Below are 21,243 nucleotides of genomic sequence, written 5' to 3'. Positions count from 1 at the left end.
GTGATCTTGTTTTTCCTCTGTTATAGTTTCATATGAAAGATATTTATCTCTTCTTTCTATTCATCAGTTTCTTCAGTGATTTTTCCTAAGTTTATAAGCAATTTCCTTTCTTAAAGCTCTGTTTTGATGGAATTATCATTATATGTTATTTTCTTTCTTGCTTAATGAATTCATGACATATATGCTCATTAAGTCCTCTTATTTCTTCAGAACACTACACTACAATGATAAACCCTAAGCCATCAAAAAACTATTGCTACCTTTCTCCTTTATATCTTTGTCGATGTTACCCTTTTGATCCTTTGACTTAGTTACCTGGTTTTCATCCCTTGTTCAGCATCAAAACCCTAAATTTTCAGAACTTACTTGATCCTAGCATGTCTAGCCTAAAATCTGTTTATATTCCAGTCAATTCTTTGGTTGTGATCTCGTAGAGAGAGCCCTCTGTGGTTTGGTAGGGCTATCTACCAAACTGAAAGCTTGGTCTGTGGTTACCTCCGTCGATTCCTTTCAGCTTGGGACATTGTGGGGGATAACATTTTGGCATCGTTGCTAGGGAAACGAGTGATATATCTTCCCTAAGAAAGAACAACAAAGATCAATCTGATTGCTGATGGTGAACAATGATCAGACACAGAAAGGTTGTGCATCTTTCACCTGGCGACACCAAATGTAGGCGGATAGTCAGGGGAAAACCCAGTCAACAACTCTTCGTTCAATAGTTTTTCCTGAGATAATCCAAGACTCTTGACTTAGACACAGACTTCCTCCACACCAAGTCAGCCCTTTCCTTTTTCAGTAGATGATCACTTTCAAGTACTATCTTCGACCTAGATGCAGCAGTAGCAGCAGCATCACATCGATGCAGTAGTATCTTTAACCTAGCAACTTCAATCTTAATGCAACAACTTTGACCTTGGAGCACTTAGCTCTTCGACCTTGAAGCAACTCTTCTACCTTGAAGCAGCACTTCGACCCTGATGTCGTACTTTGACCTTGATGTTGTAACTGACCTTCTTGATGTTACTTCATGTCGTAACAGAACTTTGACCTCGATGTCATAGCCCAAAAAATCAAACGTGTGATAGAGAGAGATAACCCAAAACCTTTGATCCTGCAATTCTCTTTCTTCCACTGCAACTTCACACTTTTTCACGGCTTCTTCTAGGAGATCGAACTTGTGTGTGTGATTGTCCTCCAAATGAATCGAACTACTTCAATATATAGGCTTCTGGTGAGGTCGAATTACCTTTCTTGAGGCCGATTTGATCTTCTTCAGACCAACTTGGTGTGGAGGTGACATAATTCATTTTTGACTCAAAAATAATTCTTTTCACACAATTCAAACTCCCAAGAAGGATCTCTTTCTCTATTGACTTAGAGTAAGTCCAAGAAGTCCACAATGGGGACTTTGACCTAAAACATGATGACCCAAGCATGAAACTCATGCTTTAATAAGTCATAATAATAATAATAAAATTTATTTTCATTCTTTTTCATAAGTACATTTTATTATGACTCATACAATTATGAAGACCAAACCTAGTTACATTTTTCAACAGTCAGTACCAGGGTGACAGTTGCAGATTAGTACCAGTCAGAGGCTTGAGAGTAGAGTGCAGAGTTGGCAACAGTGCAGGTGGCACAGTGCAGAGTCAACAGCAACGCAGAGTCTTCAGTAGACAGTGCGGATGCTAGTAGCAGTCAAAGACTTGAATGATAGATGCATAATACTGATCACAGATGATTCAGTATTTTGGATGTTTTTCAGTTGCAGATGTTGCAGTTGCAATAGCAACAGAGTTTCAGTGCAGATGCAATGTTTGCAGTGGTTCAGCAGGGTCAGCAGCAGCACAGATGTAGCATATATCAAAGTTGTGCAATGGTTGGTGGGCAACAGTGACCAGACATCAGCAGCGTGACAGGAGATGATACAGAGACAGGGTGTTGTGACAAGGTGTGCAGCGATATAACACATTCCTCACTAAGAGGGAGTGTTGGTTTTTGTAGGATCGGATGTGTTCTAGCCAATGTTATCAGAACCGAACTAGTGATCAAACCGAAAAACGTTACGAACAGGGAACCGGTTGGAACCGGACAAAAAAAAAACAATTTACCAAAAACACACAAAATATTCATATTTTAAAGAAAGAAAAAGATATATTCATGTGCATCCATATGAATCCAAACCATTTATGCACAAATATGCAAAAGTTCTCATTTATATAGCAAGTAATAGTGCATATAACCAAAATAGCACTTATTGCAAAACATTACTAAACTAGAAAAGTTACAAACATCAAGAAGCAGGCTCTAAAAGGCCTTTATAGTCCAAAATAACATGATAGATCATAGTATGATACTACAGTCTACAATACTACAAGCTACAGCCACAGCAAATCAATGATCAATCATCATCCTGGTCATCCTCCTCATCCTCAATTGAAGAATGAGTAGCATCCAAGTCTGCAATGGGATTATGGCTTGATTCCCTAGCCATGAAGTTACTACTGGTGCTTCTAATATATCTGCCTTTGCATCCTCTGGAGGTGGGTCCAAGCCCAACCAAGAAAGTTCTTCATTGTCAAATGCTGGTGCTTGACTCTCCACAACCCATTCTGATGTTGGATCAAATTCAGCCAAGACAATGTTGCTTGATTCAAGGGTTTTATTCAGCAATTGGTTGCACCTCAACCTAAGGTTGTATTGAACAAAAACCATGTCATTCAACTGTTTTTGCTCCAAACGATTCCTCTTCTTGTGTGTATACGCTCAAACACACTCCAATTCCGCTCACACCCTAAAGCACTACATGTCTGGCTCAATATTCGAATTGCAAATTTTTGCAATTGAGGGCATTCACCACCAAATTGTTGCCACCAATAAGCTGCAAAAAAGGTGGAAGGAAAAAAAAGTATTAGCAAATGAATTTATATAAGGATTTGCAAATTTTGACAGTTCTTACCTGGGGGACTCTTTGCTCTATTTCTTACAGCCATAGAAATTCCAAAGGTACCGATACTCTCACTGAAATTCAAGAGCTTGTTATGAATCTGATCTTGAGTCTTGGAATCTAGGACCATGCGCTCAATGCATTTATACAATCCCCCTAATACCTCCCCATCAGCCTCAAAATTTGTAGTGTAATGGTACCTTCAAAATTCAGAAAACAAAAACATATTCATCAAGTCAACAAAACTTAAAACTTATAACTTATAACTTATAAGCAATGAGCATTGAAATCCAAAATTACATACCTTGGATTTAAGTAGTAGCCAGTTGCATGTAAAGGTCTATGGAGTTGTTTGTTCCATCTTTCATCAATGATTCTCCATAGAGGAATGTACTTTTGTCTTTTATCCCCATATGCTGCCTTTATTTGTTCCTTGGCCTGATCCATGGCCTCATAAACAAAACCCATGGCAGGTTTATCACTATCCACCATCCGCAAAACTCTGACAAGAGGCTCACTAAATAGCACAATCTCCTCTGCCTTTGACCAAAATATTTTGTCAAATACTTGGTCAATCATCTATTTCCATTCACCCTTTTTGCTCCACTGAGATGAATTCCATTCATCACATGAAAACATCTTCATCAGGGATTGCAACGAAAGAAAGTTGGTTGCAAATCGTGTGATGGTTGATCGAACAAGCTCTTTACCCCTGTGTGCTTTCTCATAAGGTTCAAAACCCATGAGTGGTTGTAGATGTACCTAGTTATGGATTTTGCATCATCCACACACTTCTTCACCCACTCAATTTTGCTAATATCCTCAAGCATGAGGTCCAAACAATGGGATGTGCATGGAGACCACCAAATGGTGGGGTGTTTTTCCTCCAACATCTTTCCCACTGCAACAGAGGCATTATCTTTGATCATTTGTACAACATTTTCAACTCCTACTTCCATAACTACTTCATCCAAAAGACGAAATAACAATTGTGCATCCTTCACCTGATCAGATGCATCAATAGATTTGAGAAACATAGTACCTTTTGGACAAGCAATTAAGAAATTTAGTATGGTGCGAGATCTACCATCAGTCCATCCATCAGACATAATTGTGCATCTTGTTTTGGTCCATGATTGCTTGAACTCTGTAAGGTACTCTTGTATTCTTTGGACCTCATTTTGTAAAAGTGGCCCCCTAATATCATGGAAGTTAGGGCTTTTGAAATCTGCTCCACATGAAGCTATAACATTAATCATAGGTTGATAATATGCAGAATTAGTAGCATTAAAAGGTATGTCTGCATCATACCACCATCTAGCAATGCATTCATATGCAGCCTCCTTCTCTATCTTCTTCCATTTAGCATCAAGGGTTGGTTGAGAACCAGGGGTGGTGCGGGGTACAAAGAAGGAGTCAATCCCTTTACGGGTTGTTGTCCTCTTCAAGTTAAAAGCACTTGAACTACCCTCTCCAACTCTAGCAGGGAAACTAGAGGAATCTTCAAAACTGGGCATATATTCTTCAAAATCAGGGTCACTAAGCATAGCATCATCCTTTTGACTTTTGCCTATATCTTTTTTAATTCTTTTGTTTTTCCCATTTTCTTCATTGTAGGCTTCAATTAGACTTTGCATCTCTGCTTTAAGATCATCAGAAACATTTTCACAAGGTTTTACTTGCCCTCTCCAATGTGCTAGGTGTTCTTTAATTCTATGGATCCCCCCACCCTTAACTTTCTTCCCACAATAGTTGCAGACTTTTATCCCTTGTTCATTTAAATGGCAGTGAACCCAAGCTGGATCATTCTTGTTTTTGGGGGCCATGACAACTTCTACAAGAAGAAATGAAAAATCTGCATAGAAAACCCTAGGGTTTTTAGAATTCTATGGCAATTTTTTTAGAGAAAAATAAAAGAGGAATAGAGGCAATGAAATACCTGGAGAAGATCTGTAAATTTTGAGAAGAGAAAAAGCTCCAACCAATCAGAAAATAAACTCTTCAATCAACTCCAAAATCTCCCTCAGAAATTTGCCAACGAAATCCCTCAAAATAACCCTGCAAATTTCAATAATTGTTGAGAAAAAAATAACAGCCATAATTTTTTTCCAAAAAAATTACAAATATGAATTTTGCATAAAAACACTAGGGTTTTAAAAATTTTAGGGAAAAAAAGAATAGATTTTTGGAGAAAAATAGAACAATAATGGTTGAAAAAAATACTTTGATTTTCCCTCTTAATTTTCTAAAGAAAATCAACTCCAAAATCCTCCCAAATCAACTATGGAACAACCCCTACCAATCGGCATAAAAACACTAGGGTTTTTTAATTTTTTTGGGGAAAAAATATTTTTGGAGAAAATGCAACAAAAATAGATAGCAAAAATTTCATTGATTTACCTAATAATTTTTTTGGAGAAAATCAACTCAAAAATCCTCTTAAATCAAATATGTAGCAACCCCAACAAAATTTAAAAAAAAAAACTCTTCAACTAACTCCAAACACCACTGAAGAAAACCCGAAGATCTCCGGGAAAAAAATCTTTGAAGTAGCTCAAAAATCTCCCAATCCAACAGTTCTCCAAGACTCCAATCAGCTCTTCAAATCTGCACAAAATCTCCCTCAAAACAACCCTGCAAAAAGCTCTTTGAATTCTCCTCACTGAACTCAGCTCAAGAATTGCAAGAGACTCGAATGATTAGTGTGAGTGAAATAGAGGCGGTGGGGGTGTTTAAATAGCTTTAGGGGGCTAGACTAGGTTAGAAATTAGGAAAAAGTAAAATAAATAAATAAAAATGAATTTTTTTAAGCCTGGGCCACACAGTTGCGGGCTTTGCAGACTGGCGGAATCGGCCTCTAAACCGAAATAGACTAGTTCAGTACCGAACCGGTCTATTCCGGTTCGAAGGGTCGGTCCGGACCGGATTTGACCCAAAACCAGTCGGACCGGTCGGTTCAGCGAGTTTCGGTCCAATTCTGATAACATTGGTTCTAGCCACAATATTTGGTGGAGAGGCTAGAATACATGATATCTCCAAGACCTAGAAATTGTTCTGGAAATTCCACCTAGAAGTGTTTCAATTAGATTATTAACCGAATTTTTTAAATATTTCCTAAGTCTAAATTTTAAGGAATATGGTTAATTAATCAATATTAATTGAGATAAGGTGAGAATCATCTAGAAACTCACATGGATCAATCCAAAAATGATCTGAGCCATTGATTAAGTTTTAATCTTAGTCGTTGGAGTCCCAACAGGAAGACATAAGAATGGATCGATGGGCACTTGGAGAGGACACACCAAAAATTCGATTTTCTTGGCAGATTGATTTCCAGAGTAGCAGCACTAAGCTATCAGAGAGCTAGAGATCGAAACAGTGAGTGAGGGGCAGGGGCAGGGGCAGTGATCCGGAGGATGTTTTCTAGATACGGAGAGGCAGCAGCAAGTGGCAGAAGTGATCCACACAAAAGTAGAGCAGAGGCTGACGCAGAGTAGTTCGATTTAGCTGAGGAGGCCGATTCAGTTTCCAGAGGACGGGAAAGTCTTCTAGAAGGCTGAAGAGTCACTTCCAATAGCAGAGGTAGGCTAGACGGTTTGATCAGAGGCAGAATCAAGCCACATGTGTGAGAGACAGTGCAAACGCAACGTAGAAGGGCTCACGTTGGGGTTTGGACGACCAGATTTTTGCAGAAGCCAGTGTCGGGATTGCTTATGGAGTGAGAGAATTTTTCTCTCTATTTGTGAAGGTTGCAATGTGTTTATTTCGATGTTGCCGTAGTAATAAACTGAATAACTAATTTATCAGTTAGGAGAAATAATACCAGTTGCTGCAATAGGATTCCAATTTAGGAATTTTAACACCCTTTGTTCATCTTCATCTCTTTGAGTTGATTTTTCAAGGAGAGGATGTGATTCAAGTTGTTGACTTCATACATCCCAACCAACTTGTCATAAATATCCTTAGACTTCTTCAAGCTTCCAACATAAACAAGTAAATGATCTTGCAAACCATCAATGAGAATTTTCTTGGCTTTGAGCTCACCTTTCTTGTACTTGGATTTGGCAGCAACAAGAGCATTTTTCAAAGGTACAGGAACCTTTCCTTCCACATATTCCAAGACATCATTTTCATCTAATATCACTTCCAACCTGATCTTCCAAGCAGCAAAGTTTGATGAGTCACCCAGCTTCTCAGAATCCTTGAAGTAAGAGGTAGACATATTGACCAAGTCAAATAGGCTCCTTCAATTTCTTCCAAAGATGATTTCACATCTCGTCTCCTTAGGCTTGTCTTCACCTTGGCTTTGATACCATGTCTAAGTTGTAGGAAACGTGGGCAGGGAGTCCGTTTCCCTAGGGGAAACGAAACGAAACTCGTTTCCCCGTATCGTACGGCCGGAAACGCGTTTCCAGGCCGTACGTGCCACGTTTCCCCAAAAAAAACACTTGTTTTTAAAATTTTTTTTTTTAATTTGTTTTTAAATTTTTTTAGGGTTTCCAGGTAGTTCTAGAAACCTATTCTAAAGTTATAAAAGAGCAGCTTGGCTCATTCTCTCATCACATCATTCATGCTTTATGATTGCACATATATATAATAATAATTTTTAAATATTTTTAATATATATTATTATATATATTCGCGTTTCCCCGTTTCCAAAATTTGGGGAGGTCGCGTTTCGTTTCACTTCCCATTTCGGAAACTCGTTTCCGTTTCCCCGTTTCGTGCAACTTAGTACCATGTTAAATTTCCATTGTTTTATGTTGTTACAATCACTTTAGCCCAATTTTTACCTTCAATTAGCAATATTTCAAAACAATTTAATCTTCCAATGATCAATAGCTATGTTGCTAGGAAACGTGGGTTCGAGGACGAGGACGGGGACAGGTATGTCACTTTTTGAAACAAGGTTCATGGGTTCGTTTAGGGTATATATATATAGAGAGAGAGAGATTATAAGTTGTAAAAGATATGAATTTGTATATTTTCCAACGTTAAACAAGAAAAATAAAATATTTATGATTCAAACTTTAAATATTTAAACATGCACATCATTGAACATTCAACATTCACATTGAAATCTCAAAATTATAGTTTCATATCAAGTGCAAATTGGAGTTTACATGTTAATAAGAATCGTGATACATTGATATATGTCCATTGTCATACCATATTCAAAATTTGCCTTAAGGCATCTCCAAACATGAACTAGGAAATTTCAAAATAGTGAACAGTGGCTTCCTCAAGCCATGTCATCAACATCACTTAGATCTTCAGTCAGCATGCTCTCCAGCTACATAACTACAATAGTAACGACCTTAAAATAGCTACAATAATAATGCCATTTGGCCTACACAATGAATCTACAGTGGTCGTCTCTAGGTCGAAACTGCAGAAAAAGAAGTAAAAAGGTTGACATTGAAAAGAAATACAACAAAATCAATAAAAAAAAAATAACCCTAACGTTCCCGATTTTGGGGTTCCACGCACCCGTTGTCGGGGTTCGACACACCCAATTAGACAAAAGAACCCAAATTTTGGTTGTGAAGAACCTGGTGCTTACTCAGAGAACCCGATTCTTTTGGGTGCATTTTAGAATAACCCGTACTTGAACCCGGTACTTGGGGTCAAGAACCCCACCCCCGGGTTCGCGAACCCGTGCAACGTAGATCAATAGTAATTGTAGATAGAATAGTAAATGCAATGTAGAGTAGTAAACAATCAAGATCAATAACAAGAGACACCAAATTTGGTCAAAGACAAGGATAAAAAAACCCCACAAGGAGGAAAACCCTTTCAAATTCTTCTTCTTATTAGATTGTCATAAAATGTTTAGCGGAGAGATTACAATGTTGTGATTCACCAATCAAGAGTCAAAGTCAATCCTTTGACTATCCAACAAAATCAACCAACCAATATCTAAATGATGAGCCAATAGTCAAATTTATTCCAAGTCAAATCTGGTTAAAGTCAACAGCAGCAAATGATGCCCTAACCAATCCTCTAGTCAACGGTTAACAACCCTCCAAAAGTCTTAGTCAAACTGCTAGTTGATGCAGCATTCCAAACTAGTCAGAGATCAATCAAAATAGTCCCAAAATCCACAGTCAAAGAAGAGAGAAAGTCCACAGTCAAACTCAAATTTCCTGCGGTCAACTGTAGTCAAACTGCCCATAACACCTCGATCTTTGTACCAAAGAATTTGGCCTCCCAAAATTGGAATTATACAAGTCAAACCAAGTCAAAAATCCAAGTCAAAGGTGGTCAATAGATGGTCAAATTGTCCCAACTGAAAAAGTCAATGCAAATTTCAAATTGTCCTTTCTTTCCTTCCAAATGTGAGAGAGAGACCTGCAATTTCAGATGTACGAACCAATCACAAGAGGAGAGAGAGAAGAATGGATGAGTTGATGTGATGCCAAATGAAGTTGACTTGTCTTGTATTTATATGCTTCCTTGGAGACCTAATTTAACTTTAAAGTCGACCTATACTTTTGTGCACATGTGGGTTTTCACATTAAAAATATATTTTTCCTTAACCAAATTAAATTCTTCCAAGGGCAAAGAGGGTCTTCTCTAGATAAGGAAGGTTGTCCAAAGTAGGGAATTTGTCCCTGAGCTGCCAAATTAACAGATCCATGCAATATCCAAAGTCGAGTATGGTTTTTCCCAATCCCACGTTGCTTTAAGTGTTGCATATCAACCACAGGAGGAGTCACCAAGGTGAATTTTAAAATGCCTTAAGAGATCCTTACTTCCTTGCTTCACCCTACAAGTATTGAAATTTGAGTTCAATGAAAAACAAGGGTGTCATTCTTCCAATGGAGTTGCCAAATAAGGATCTATAGGTCGTTGGGAAGAAGACAGACGCTTTGTGTCCCCAGCAATGGCGCCAAAAATGTTGCCGCAAAATCTAGCAAGCCTTGGACAGGGAAACCCTACAAGGCATAAACTAGACAAAGCGACAACAATGGGGTAAAGGCCCACTATCACCACAGCCAAAAGCACCTACTCTTTATGGAATTTCACCAATGGGAGGAGTCCCGGTAGGAAAGAGATCACTTATGTCAGATGTTCTACGCTTAATATGTAAGATGACCTCACTAAGAGCTCTTCAAGAAAGGCACAATTTAGGTTCAAGGTTCCACAAGGGAACAATTTGCTTTCTATGATGAGACCTAGAAGATAAAGCACAAGACCTAGGGTTTGACATATTTGATGAGTGTTGGAGTATCCAGTGGTCAAGGCAAAGAGAAAAGGTTTCTTACAATGTATACCAGCTATACCAAGGCTCATGAAACCTTCAAGGAAGCCCTTAAGTTGAAGCAAAGAAACTAGGGTTTCCCTCTTAGGCAAACAACTAGGGCAAGAAAGTTTATGGATGAAATTGAAGTCAATGCCCACCAAAAGGATAGATTTTGTGGCAAATACTATCCCTTTGATGTTTAGGCTCTCCAATCACCAAAACTCCACTTGCCTAGGGATTCACAACAAGCCCTAGTTTCCTAGCTTGGCTTTGAAAGGGCCAAATTAGAAGAGAGGAAATATGGATAAAAATAATTTATGATCACCAACCAACTAGACTAGTCCCTTGTCCCTTGGGAATATGGAGTCTAGGATGAGATATATTAACCAAAAATGTTCCTAAGGAGGCCGAAATTTGATGCCCTAGCAACGAAATTTCAAGCATTTACCTATGCAAAGGAAAAATGGATGTTTTATGGGAGAGCTTCTAGGAGTTCACCACTAGGATAATTCATTACATGTTATGTATGAGTAATGCATGCAATATTCATCTAGATAGCAATTCAATTAATCTTCAACAAATTAGGGCACAATTTAGCATAACCTAGAATCAATAATTCCATACATTAGACATTAAGAAATAGATATTCAACAATTAAGTGCACTTACAAGATAACATGCAATATTTCCATCCATTAGACCAAAGAATATCCAAGATCAGCTCCAAATATCAAAATGCATCCAAGATATCCAATACATCCACAAGAGAACAAGTTTGAATTCCTCTAATGAGGCCGAAAATCCAAAGGTGTGATGATGAGAAGTTACAATGATATGTTTCTCTACTTATATGAGGCATATGAATGCCTAATTAGCCTACAAGCCCCCTAAAAATCATAAAGTAATGTGTGGCAACATGTAAGGTCACAAGTCGACCTTATAGCTTTTGACAATAAAATTAAATCTCCACATGTGCAAGCCGAAATGTTGACATCATGCTAGCATAGGCTTCTTTAGCGACGATGTTGAGGGCTTAAAGTGCCATGATGAGTGTAGAGGCCCTCTAAAATCATGTTCTAGGGGTTGGCCCCTAGGACTCTAACAAAATCCTCGGTGGACCCCAGTTTTGGGCTTGGGGAACCAAAAATGGGTCTCATGGGTCTCTAAGTGGTGAAAATACCTGGCTCTGCTCCAACCCTGAGTGCACTGAAGATAGTGTTATCTCTCCCATGTCTCAAGGCATGAAACAAACCTCATCTGGGCCCTGATCAACTACCTGACCCTATAGTACTACTAAGTCGATTAGGGGCATGTTGGTCCAGGTGCATCATCCCATAAAGGATATAGGTCAAAGTACAGGAACCTTGTGCGTGCTTAAGGTGCCCATGGATGCAAATGATGCTCTACAATTTTCCTAAGTCCAATGGCTCTCAACGCATCACTTGTGGTGTCAATATGTCCCTCTAGAGGACCTGGACCCCAGTTAAGTTACCCAAGCCTATAGATGGAACCACCTACCAATTACACAATATCCAGTGTTGCAACTTTCACCATTAGGTAAATTAATCATTATTGCATCTACGTGAACCAAGCTTGAAAGAAATGGGCAAATTAACACTTCATATAAGGCTTCTCTTCCAAAATTGGGGCTTTAGTCACATAATGGTGTTACCTCCCTGGGTAGGAGTGGTTAATAAACGATCCTATTAAGTGTTATCAACCCCTAAGGGGAAGTGATTTGTCCTTGGTCCAACCTTCAATCGATAGGTGCCATGTGAATAATGATGGAATGGAGGGGAAAAGACTTCATGGTCAAAGGGACCGACTATGATGGAGTACCTCATTCTAGATGTACGAATGTGAGGAGGGAGCAATCGTGGATGTATGAGTTAACTCAACCTTTGTTTTTCCACCCCTCTAAAAGCCTTTTACTTTCTTCTTGATTCTTCTTTTTTATAATGCTTGTAGCTCAAGGATGAGAGCTTACTTTGTATGATGTATAGCAGTTATTACTCCCTTTAGGATGGGGCAGTTCAATGCCCATTAGGGGATGGGACATGCAAGGGGTCCTTGTCTACAATATAGGGTAACATTGGCCTAGGAACTGGGTGATGGCCATATGAGTGAGGTAGAGCTCATGCTTGGCTTTTGCCCACGTGCTAATTTGTAAGTCTTGACCATCTTTTGCATTTTGATTTTTCTTTTGTTTTTCTTATGGCCATCATATGGTCTTTTCAGTGTCTTTTAGTTGCATCAACCTCCCAGGGTACATTTCCAGGCCCTACCCAAGTATGAGGATTTGTGGGTATTGAATCCCAATCAACCAGTGGTCAGTTGAACTTGAAGAATAGAGGTGGAATAAGGGCTTGTAATGTAAGATGGAAAGTGGTAAGTATGGAATAGGGAGAGATGGGGCTATGCTATCTCAATTATGACTTCTCAATTAGTATCCCTGCTATATGTGTTAGGCCATTAGGGGAAGTCCCACTAGACTACAATTCAAAATTAATCCTTCGTTTAAGGTGAGGGAACAAGATCACGGCCAAGACCCTTCTTTAATCCAAGTCACCCCATTATCGATGCCAAAATGCCCAAATATAAACAAGCATAAGCTCCTGATTGCAGAATGAATAAAGTACCTTTTGATCAGAAGCCCACCTTCCAACATGTGCTCTTGGCAAATGGGCAAGGAAACATATGACTGACGCAAGTGGCAGAGATATGGATGGCACATCACATAGGATAATTGGTGGCTCTTAGGGGCTGCTAGCTCTCAGTTGAAAGAGATGAATAGGAGAAAAGTTTCTCCTAGGAGTCACCCACTTTTGGTGGGTAACAAGCCCTACAAGTCAACAACTCAAATTTTTTGACCCAAAAAGTGCCGAAATAGATGACAAATTATGTGATGAGGCATCCCGGATCAATGATTCTTTAGGATGACGGTGAGATCAAAAAAACTACAAGACATTCAATTCTAGTAGAACAGACAGGAAACCTCAAACTTTTGAGTGCTAATTTTGAGATCTTCACAAGTTTGATCTCAAATCCATCTAGACAAATCTAAAGCTCTTAGAATGTAGAAATTGATAAGGCCAAACCATGCAAATGAAAGAAAAACTTAAACATGGACAAAAATACACCTTCCTACCTACTGAAAGCTACCTCGATCATGATCACAAGCAAAGTTGATCTCACATGTACTCTAATACCATGTTAGAAAACAAGTGGGCTGTGATGACAAGGTTGAACAACTCAAATATTAACTCACAAAGCATACAAAAAATCAAGACACCAAATTTACAATGGAGAAGAAACCTTCATGGGGAAGAAAACTCCACCTTGTAAAATAAAAGCTTTAATACTATTCTAAATAGCTAATGCTCCATGACCCTCCACAAGAATGGCCCTATGTTTTTTCAAATAGTTTCTCCCAAGTGGGGAAGAAAGCATAGACTAATTGTTGAGAAATGTAACTAGTTTTGGTCTTCATAATTGTTGTACTCATTTCAATACGTATCCTACTTAACAAACGAGAAAAAGAAAAGAAAAAATTATTATTATTAAAGCATGGGTTTCATGAACATTATTGATGGTCTTCTAGGTAAAAGTGTGTTCTTCGTGCTTCTAGGGTTTGTTAGGTCTTAGGATTTATTTTCATGAGTCAAAGGAGTCAACATCATGTTTATAAGACCCTTCCGGGCAATTTGTAATTGTAAAAATAGTTATTTTGGAGTCTAGAAAGTCCTGGAATCTCCAAGAGTACAAGTTGGTCATGGGAACATCAAGTCGGCCTAAAGGAGGGAATTCGACGCCTTGAGAAGACTATACAAGGAGTAGTTCGACCTCATTTGAAGACACACTCACTCATAAGTTTGATCTACAAGGAAAGAGTTCAATCTATAGTTGGGAAGAGCAGAAAGAGGAGAGCGAAGGTCTATATATAAAGAGTAGTTCGACCTCATTTGAAGACACACTCACTCATAAGTTCAATCTACAAGGAAAGAGTTCAATTTGTAGTTGGGAAGAGCAGAAAGATGAGAGTGAAGGTCTAGAAATAGCTGGGAGGACGAAATTTCTTATTTTTGGGCTCTATCTCTCTCACACGCGCGAAATTCTAGGGTTTCTAGGTTACAGGAACAGGTTGAAGTTGCAGGTCCGAGTTGCAGTAGAACGAAGTGCATAAACTTGTAGCTGGAAGGAGGAAACCCTTGTCTTGACCTCATTGACCTTGGGAGAGTTGTCTTGTTCTAAGTACGTCTCAAGAGGAGGTTACATCAAGGTTTTCAAAGAAGCTGCAAGGCCGAAATTGCAGGGTCAAAGTTGCAAGTGGTGTAGCAATATCGAAGCTGGCAAGTCGAAGTTGCAGGGTGTAGCAATTTGGAGCAGATTCAAGAAGGACTTGAGTAAGGGCTGACAATTGGGTCTTTGTATCTCATTTGAAGCAAATTCTAAGAAGAGGAGTTTTTGGGTTTTCCCCTTAGAGGGGTTTGTCCCTAGTGTTGGCGGGAAAAGTTCCGAAGGGTTGAAAGCCTCAACAGAGCAAGATAAAACAATCAACAAAGAATACCCATTCAAGCATGCCAAACATTCGAATTGTCAAATTTGGACTTAGAGACATACCCGAAGGTCCTACGTTTGAAGATGTTCCCATAGGGGATCCAAACCCTTTGCTTCCTCTAAGATGTGCAGACCTACAAATCAATCACATGAGCATATACATAATAGATAATTCAACGTGCATGCATAAAAATATGTTAGATAATCATATATAACAATTCAAATTATCATTCATAAGAAGACAACATATATCAGGAACAAGAGATGAGCTTCTTTATTGATTAACAGCAGTAAGTACGGGATAGATACAACTTGATCCAGGCCAAAGGCACTGACGAAGCCTTCCTCCTGATCCATCCAGCTCAAGCCACAAAGACAACCTCTCTAATAAGTGCAAGAAGATGCTAGACAAGGAGATTGGGCAACTCTGCAAAGGAAACTAAGGTTTCCTAGAGACTGGGAGTGCAAAAGGCACAGGAAAAGCGGACTTAATCTAGGAGAAATCGAGTATAATGTCAATATCACTCTTCTCTTATGAATTAGGCCTAACCAAGGGGTGTATATATACCACCTCAAATTGGTTATTTGAATTAGCCACGGGCTTTTGTAGGTGGGTTCTCGGTAAAACTTGTAAACCCCGCCCAAAAATAGCATTTTATTTTATTTTTTCATATTTAAAAATGTATACGCAGGTATAATATTCTGGAACTCGCATATGTAGTATGTACACGTTTTTTAGTGGGCAGAGTCACGTATGGAATTTGAAATATAGTTTTTTAGTAAAAAGTCAAGTCTGCATGGGTAAAGGGCCTGCCTAAGGCCATAAAAGAGCATCAGGTCTACATGAGTGTTGAATGATGCTATAACACCTGGTTAAGAGCCTATATCTATGTCCTCATTTGCTCTTGTTGTTGTTGATATTGTTTGATGAAAAGATCTAACTAAAGAACAAATAAGAAGATAATTAAGATTCACAAGCAAGTATCAAGGTTAAAGAAAATAAGAGTAATAAATTGCCACTTTACATTTTTTAACACCAATAAGATGAAATGACAAGGATCAAGTGTCATGAATATCAAGAATACTATGACCATCGGATCACTCATGTACAAGATAGAATCATGATCATCACATCACTTGTGCACACTAAGAAACAGACATGACTAAAATACATAAAAGCAAGATGATCTTAATCATTCCCAATGTCTGATATCCTAACATTTGCATCCTCGTTATTAGGCTCAATCTCCTCCTTGTTGAAAATGTAGCGAGCAAGGTCTTCTAGCTTGTGCCTTAGCTAGTGAAGACCTCGAATTGTCCTCTTGAGTTAGACTTCAATTAGGATGAGTTATTACCAATTTACTGGAATAATCATCAAGTTAGTATGTGTAGAGTTGGAGCTTCAATTATGTGGAGTCTTCATCAGTTTGACTACAGAAGGAGGCAGCAGTTAACAGTTCAATTAGAAAGAGTTAGTCTTCAATCTTGATTGAAGAATGAGCGAGTTAGTCTTTAGTTTTGATTGGAGAGAGAGCGAATTAAGAACTCCAATGTTAATTGGAGAAAGGACAAGAAGAACTCTCAGTTAGCTCTCAATCAAAACTCGACTTCTAAAATCAAAACTGGGTATCCTTGCATGTTCAAATTGGGCCTATAAAGAGGAGGACAAAGGCACAAGGAAATCATAATTGTTTTGTGCACAAAGGTTTGTGACAAGACAGAGCTCACGAGTTTGTGAGAGAGCCTTGATTATGGAGAGCGGAGGAAATGTGTCCTAAGAAATAGGAGGCACAAATGAGCTAGCATTTAGGAGTTTGTTGTGCATAGGAAAGCGGAGTTGGGGTCCTAAAGAATAGGAGGTTGAAATGTGCTAAGAAATAGGGCACAAGTGCGCTAGAAAATAGGGCCTCGAGTGCACTAGAATATAGGAGATTGGTGCAAGGAATAAGGTTGGCAAGTGCGCAATGAAGGAGGAGCAAAATTGAAGCAAGTCAGCAAGGTTTGCAAAGCAAGTTAAGGAGGCAACAAAGGAACAATTGTGTGCTAGAGGGTCGAGATCAAGCAGGATCAAGGCCATCCAAGATCAACTGTATCAATTGAGCTTTGTGAGAGAAGCAAAACACTTTCTCAAGAGAGACAAATTGCTTTGTAATAGATGTTAGAAAATCGAAAAGGTAGAAAGATTTTCTTATATTGACAATTACTTGTGATATTCTTGTGCTCTTATTAACTTTGTTTATGTTCTTCTTTTAGCTTCTTTCATCAAGCAATCATCAAATCAAAACATGAAGATCAAGGACACCAGATATAAGCACTCAGCCAGGGCTAAAACCCCTCTATTAGGGAAAACCTAGTCAAAGTCTTCCATTAATACAATCAAATCAAGTTGAGTCAAACCAAGACCTTAGACCTGACCAAAAGACCTTCCTCCTCCACCAAGTCAGCCCTTCTTTCCAGTAGATGATCCCTGCCAAAATCTCCAAGTGTCATCTTTTCAGTTGCAGCTTTAATTCTGAATTCTGGCCCCCAGCTTCAGAATTTCGGCCCTACTGCAGCCCTGCAACTTCAACCTCCTCTAACTCATGAGGACAACTCGAGGTCTTCATTGGCTAAGGCACAAGCCAGAAGACCTTGCTCGCTACATTTTCAACAATTTCAAAGAGATAAGGATAAGTGCAAAGTTTCAGTCTTTGGCATTCTACGCATCTTAGTGGTCTTATTTGCTCTTTTCCTATCTCCACCTGCTTTAATCATGACAATCCTGTGTCTGTCACCACTTTACTGAACCAAAAATATGATAAGAGTTCAATACACATAATTCTTATCATATTGTTGGTTCAGTAAAGTAGTGACAGACATGGGGTTGTCACGATTAAAGCAGGGAGAGATGAGCTCTCATGCAGACAACTTTTATTATATTTTGGTTCAGTAAGGCTCTAATACACATAACTCTTACCATATTTTTGATTCAGTAAAATGATGACAGACAAAGGGCAGTCACGATTAAAGCAGGGGAAGATAGGAAAAGAGCAAATAAGACAACCAAGATGCGTAGAATGCCAAAGACTGAAACTTTAGCTCTAATACACAATCTTATCATCTAATACACACATCAGATAAACTCAGAAGTTCCATTTTTTGCTGTGGTCTATCATATTTTTTAGAAGTGTTCCAATCTTCCTATGGTCTATCTCACCTTAAGAGACAATTGGTCTATCTCACCCTAATGGCACAAGTTTCAAAGGCAAAAGGATAATTGCAAAGTTCTAGACTATTTTAAAAAAATAGTCATTCCTCGTATTTGGCACCTATATTAACTTTCCTACTTATCATTTCCAAATTATCTTAAAGTAGATTGAAAATAGGTCAACGGGACATTGGATCTGGTGAGATCATAGGTATCCATTTTCGCTATGGTTGACCTCACCCTTGAAGAGCTCAGAGGTTTTATACTTGCTTTGGTCTGTGTCACTTGTAAGAGAAAATTTCCAAAAGAACGAGGATAAATGCTAAGTCCTATACTATTTTAGTGGAGTAGTGGCTCCTCGTACCTTGCACCGAAGCCAAAAGAAGGTCTGTGGTGTTCGGACTTGTTTCTTGAATAACTTGAAAAAGTATAGTAGATTTGAAATAGGAAAATGACAGAAAAAATGTATTCTTGTTGATCAAAATGATATAATAAATCATGGTTCTGAGGACAGGAACTTACAGTGTGGGTAGGAGTACCTGCTTTGACATAAACTGGGTTCACAGCTATCACCTCACCTGGCTCTGCCAATCCAGCCTTCACCAGATCAAACTGAGCTGATCTAAAACGAGCTATAGCCTCCATACTCCTCATCAGATTCTCAAGAGCACTGTTATCATAGAGCTTCGAGCCATGGCCTGGAGCTCCAGTAGCCCTAATAATCAAATTCCAAGGAATCCTATCAGTATAGAAAACTCTATAACTCTCATCTGTGCTTGCCTGTCCTTCATCCAGTACAAAGCCCACATGCAAATTCTTGAATTCCTTGGAAGAAACAAAAGCCCCGGCACCATCCCTCCCACCAATCTCTTCATCCGGGACAAAGGACACGCGCACTGTCCGCAGAGGCTGATATCCCTTTGTCTTCAGTCTGTTAATGGCTTCAAGATATTGCATTCCTATACACTTGTCGTCTTGGGAGCCTCTGGCATAGATATTGCCTTTGATATCCTTGATGGCCTGAAATGGGTCATGGACCCATTTCTCTGGCTCTGCAGGAACGCTATCTAAATGAGAATTTAAGAGTATGGAAGGCCATGTTGGGTTCTTTCCGGTCCATGTGAGGAGTATAACTGGTTTTCCTTCGGCGAATTCTAGGATTTGGATGTTGAGACCTATGGATTTAGCCTTGGAAACTATGAAATCCTGGGCTGGTTTGTAGTTGGGATTTGGATGGGCCGTTGGGATTCGTAGATATTGCTGGAACTCAGATATGATTTCATCCTCTTCAGCAGAACTGCACCATGTAAAGGAAGAGTGTGTTGATAACAAAACAGAAATGTATGCGAGGATGACAAGGAACTTGGACATTTTATAACGCGTGTATATCCCCCGATCTTCTGTCTTTGCGGATGGAGAGCAATCAACTTTGAAAAATTTTCAAGTTCCGTAAATGCATCGGTTGGCTCATGATCCAGTCTTCCATATGTTGTATGTTCTTTACTCGAATCCAGATAACAGTTATATTTTTCTGTTGAATTAATCAATCACGATTAAAATAAATTACCGTTCGAGATTGAACATAAGTTGACTTCCTGTTTCGTTCCATGTTAATGCAGGATGAGGTTTAAAATATATATATATATATATATATATATATATTTTTTTTTTTTTTTTTTTTTTTTTTTTTTCAAATGGAATTTATTAGGGGCATGACACTAATTATTTCAAATTGGGTTTACAACAATATCTATTTCTCAGTAAATTGGATCACAAAAAAGATTTGAATCTTGGATTTCTCAATTTTTACAAATTTTACATTACTTAAATTACCATTTGCCTTGTCTCTAAGACTTCATTAAGTAAATACTAACCTAGATCCATCATAACTCCGGATCTCTCAAGCGCCCAGAGGGATCAAATCTCTGGAGGTACAAACATTTCCTCAAGTTTTGCACTCAAAAAAGATTTGCACCTTGAGAGATTTGATCCCTCTCTGCGGATTGGAAGTTAAGATAGATCTAGGCTGGTTTATATATATATAATTGTTGTTGGAGCGATTAAGTCCTATTTGCTTTATTAGTATTGTAGAGTATTTTATTTTGAATCATTGTGAAATAAAGATAACCTTTATGTAAATTAAATTGTTTGTTTGAATTAATTAAAATTTTGTTAGATTTGATAAAACAATTAATTAATTTGTAACTTAAATATTCTCTTAACAATTTTTTTAAAAATCCATCTTAACTTCGGATCTATCAAGCGCTGAGAAGGATCAGATCTCTCAGATGTGGAGTTAAGATGGATCTAGCGGCGAAAGAAAATATGATTAATTTTAATGAGAATATTTTTCGGCACAAATCACATTATAATATTTTTGTCGACACGTTTTGAACCAACGATTGTGGTTCATCGTCACTACAAGTTGAAGAACCAGATCATGATTAATTTTATCAAAAATATGTAAAATCATTTGGTATTAATATAATCATTTTAAATATGCTAAGTCTGTCTCAGATTAATCTGGTCATTTTAATTTTAAATTTGCTTAGTTACCTCAATTAGTTGAGTGATAAATATTGTGAATAACTTTAATTATGAAAAATGATACAATAAAAATTTATGCTAAATATGTCACAAATTAATCTGGTCATTTTAATTTTAAATTTGCTTAGTTACCTCAGTTAGTTGAGTGATAAATATTGTGAATAACTTTAATTATGAAAAATGATAAAATAAAAAATTTGAATGTAAAGTGCCAATGTAAAGGCGTTGAATGATAGAAAATGTGAATAATAGGAATATCCTAATTTACAAATAGTATTCATTTTGATTAATCTCAAACTGTTTTCTTCTACTATTTTTATTGTCACCCTTGTTACTTTTGTCGTCTTTTCATATTGATTATATGAAAGGACAGGTTAAACCGTAAACCATTTAAGTCTTTTCATATTGATTATATGAAAGGACAGGTTAAACCGTAAACCATTTAAATCTTTAGCTCCATATATTGTACTAAACATCATACCTTGATTATATGAAAGGATAGATTAAACCGTAAACCATTTAAATCTTTAGCTCGAATATTGTAGTAAACATCATACCTTGTCTCTCTTTCTCTCCAATATTAATAGGTTGAATTATTGTAACACATAAAACAATGTACATTGTCAATAATTTTTTTATGCTTACACTAAAATCAATGCACAATATTAATCCAATCACTTTAAAATTAACGCACCATCATACGTCCAATTACATCAAATCAGAAATCAACATCTACAATGAAATCAATGCATCT

General features: G+C 37.9%; 1 protein-coding gene and 1 pseudogene across 1 annotated transcript; both read right to left on the bottom strand.

Moving 5' to 3' along the window:
* Window positions 1–2,369: 2,369 nt before the first annotated feature.
* Window positions 2,370–4,779, bottom strand: LOC149236600 (uncharacterized). The gene is made up of 6 exons (XM_089368969.1): window positions 3,754–4,779; window positions 3,258–3,493; window positions 2,966–3,153; window positions 2,800–2,887; window positions 2,512–2,695; window positions 2,370–2,384 (listed from the first exon to the last, which is right to left on the bottom strand). The coding sequence occupies exons 1-6, from the start codon at window positions 4,777–4,779 to the stop codon at window positions 2,370–2,372; spliced, it is 1,737 nt and encodes a 578-aa protein (XP_089225095.1).
* A 175-nt stretch (window positions 4,780–4,954) lies between these two features.
* Window positions 4,955–19,411, bottom strand: LOC149236599 (uncharacterized; annotated as a pseudogene).
* Between the last annotated feature and the right edge of the window lie 1,832 nt (window positions 19,412–21,243).

Source organism: Pinus tabuliformis, chromosome 8, assembly GCF_031772625.1.
Source record: "Pinus tabuliformis cultivar Carrire ecotype Pingquan chromosome 8, CPIR1, whole genome shotgun sequence".
NCBI lineage: Eukaryota > Viridiplantae > Streptophyta > Pinopsida > Pinales > Pinaceae > Pinus > Pinus tabuliformis.
The sequence above is the reverse complement of the archived record's forward strand: the minus strand, read 5'-3'. Positions and strand labels throughout refer to the sequence as shown.

Bases quoted from the DNA above. Each gene is read 5' to 3' on its own strand.
- LOC149236600 (XM_089368969.1), bottom strand. From the start codon at position 4,779: ATGGCCCCCAAAAACAAGAATGATCCAGCTTGGGTTCACTGCCATTTA. The intron at 3,494-3,753 runs GTGAAGAAGTGT...TTTTGGTCAAAG, and splicing joins ATATTAGCAAAATTGAGTGG to GCAGAGGAGATTGTGCTATT. The intron at 2,888-2,965 runs GTAAGAACTGTC...CCTTTTTTGCAG, and splicing joins TAGAGCAAAGAGTCCCCCAG to CTTATTGGTGGCAACAATTT.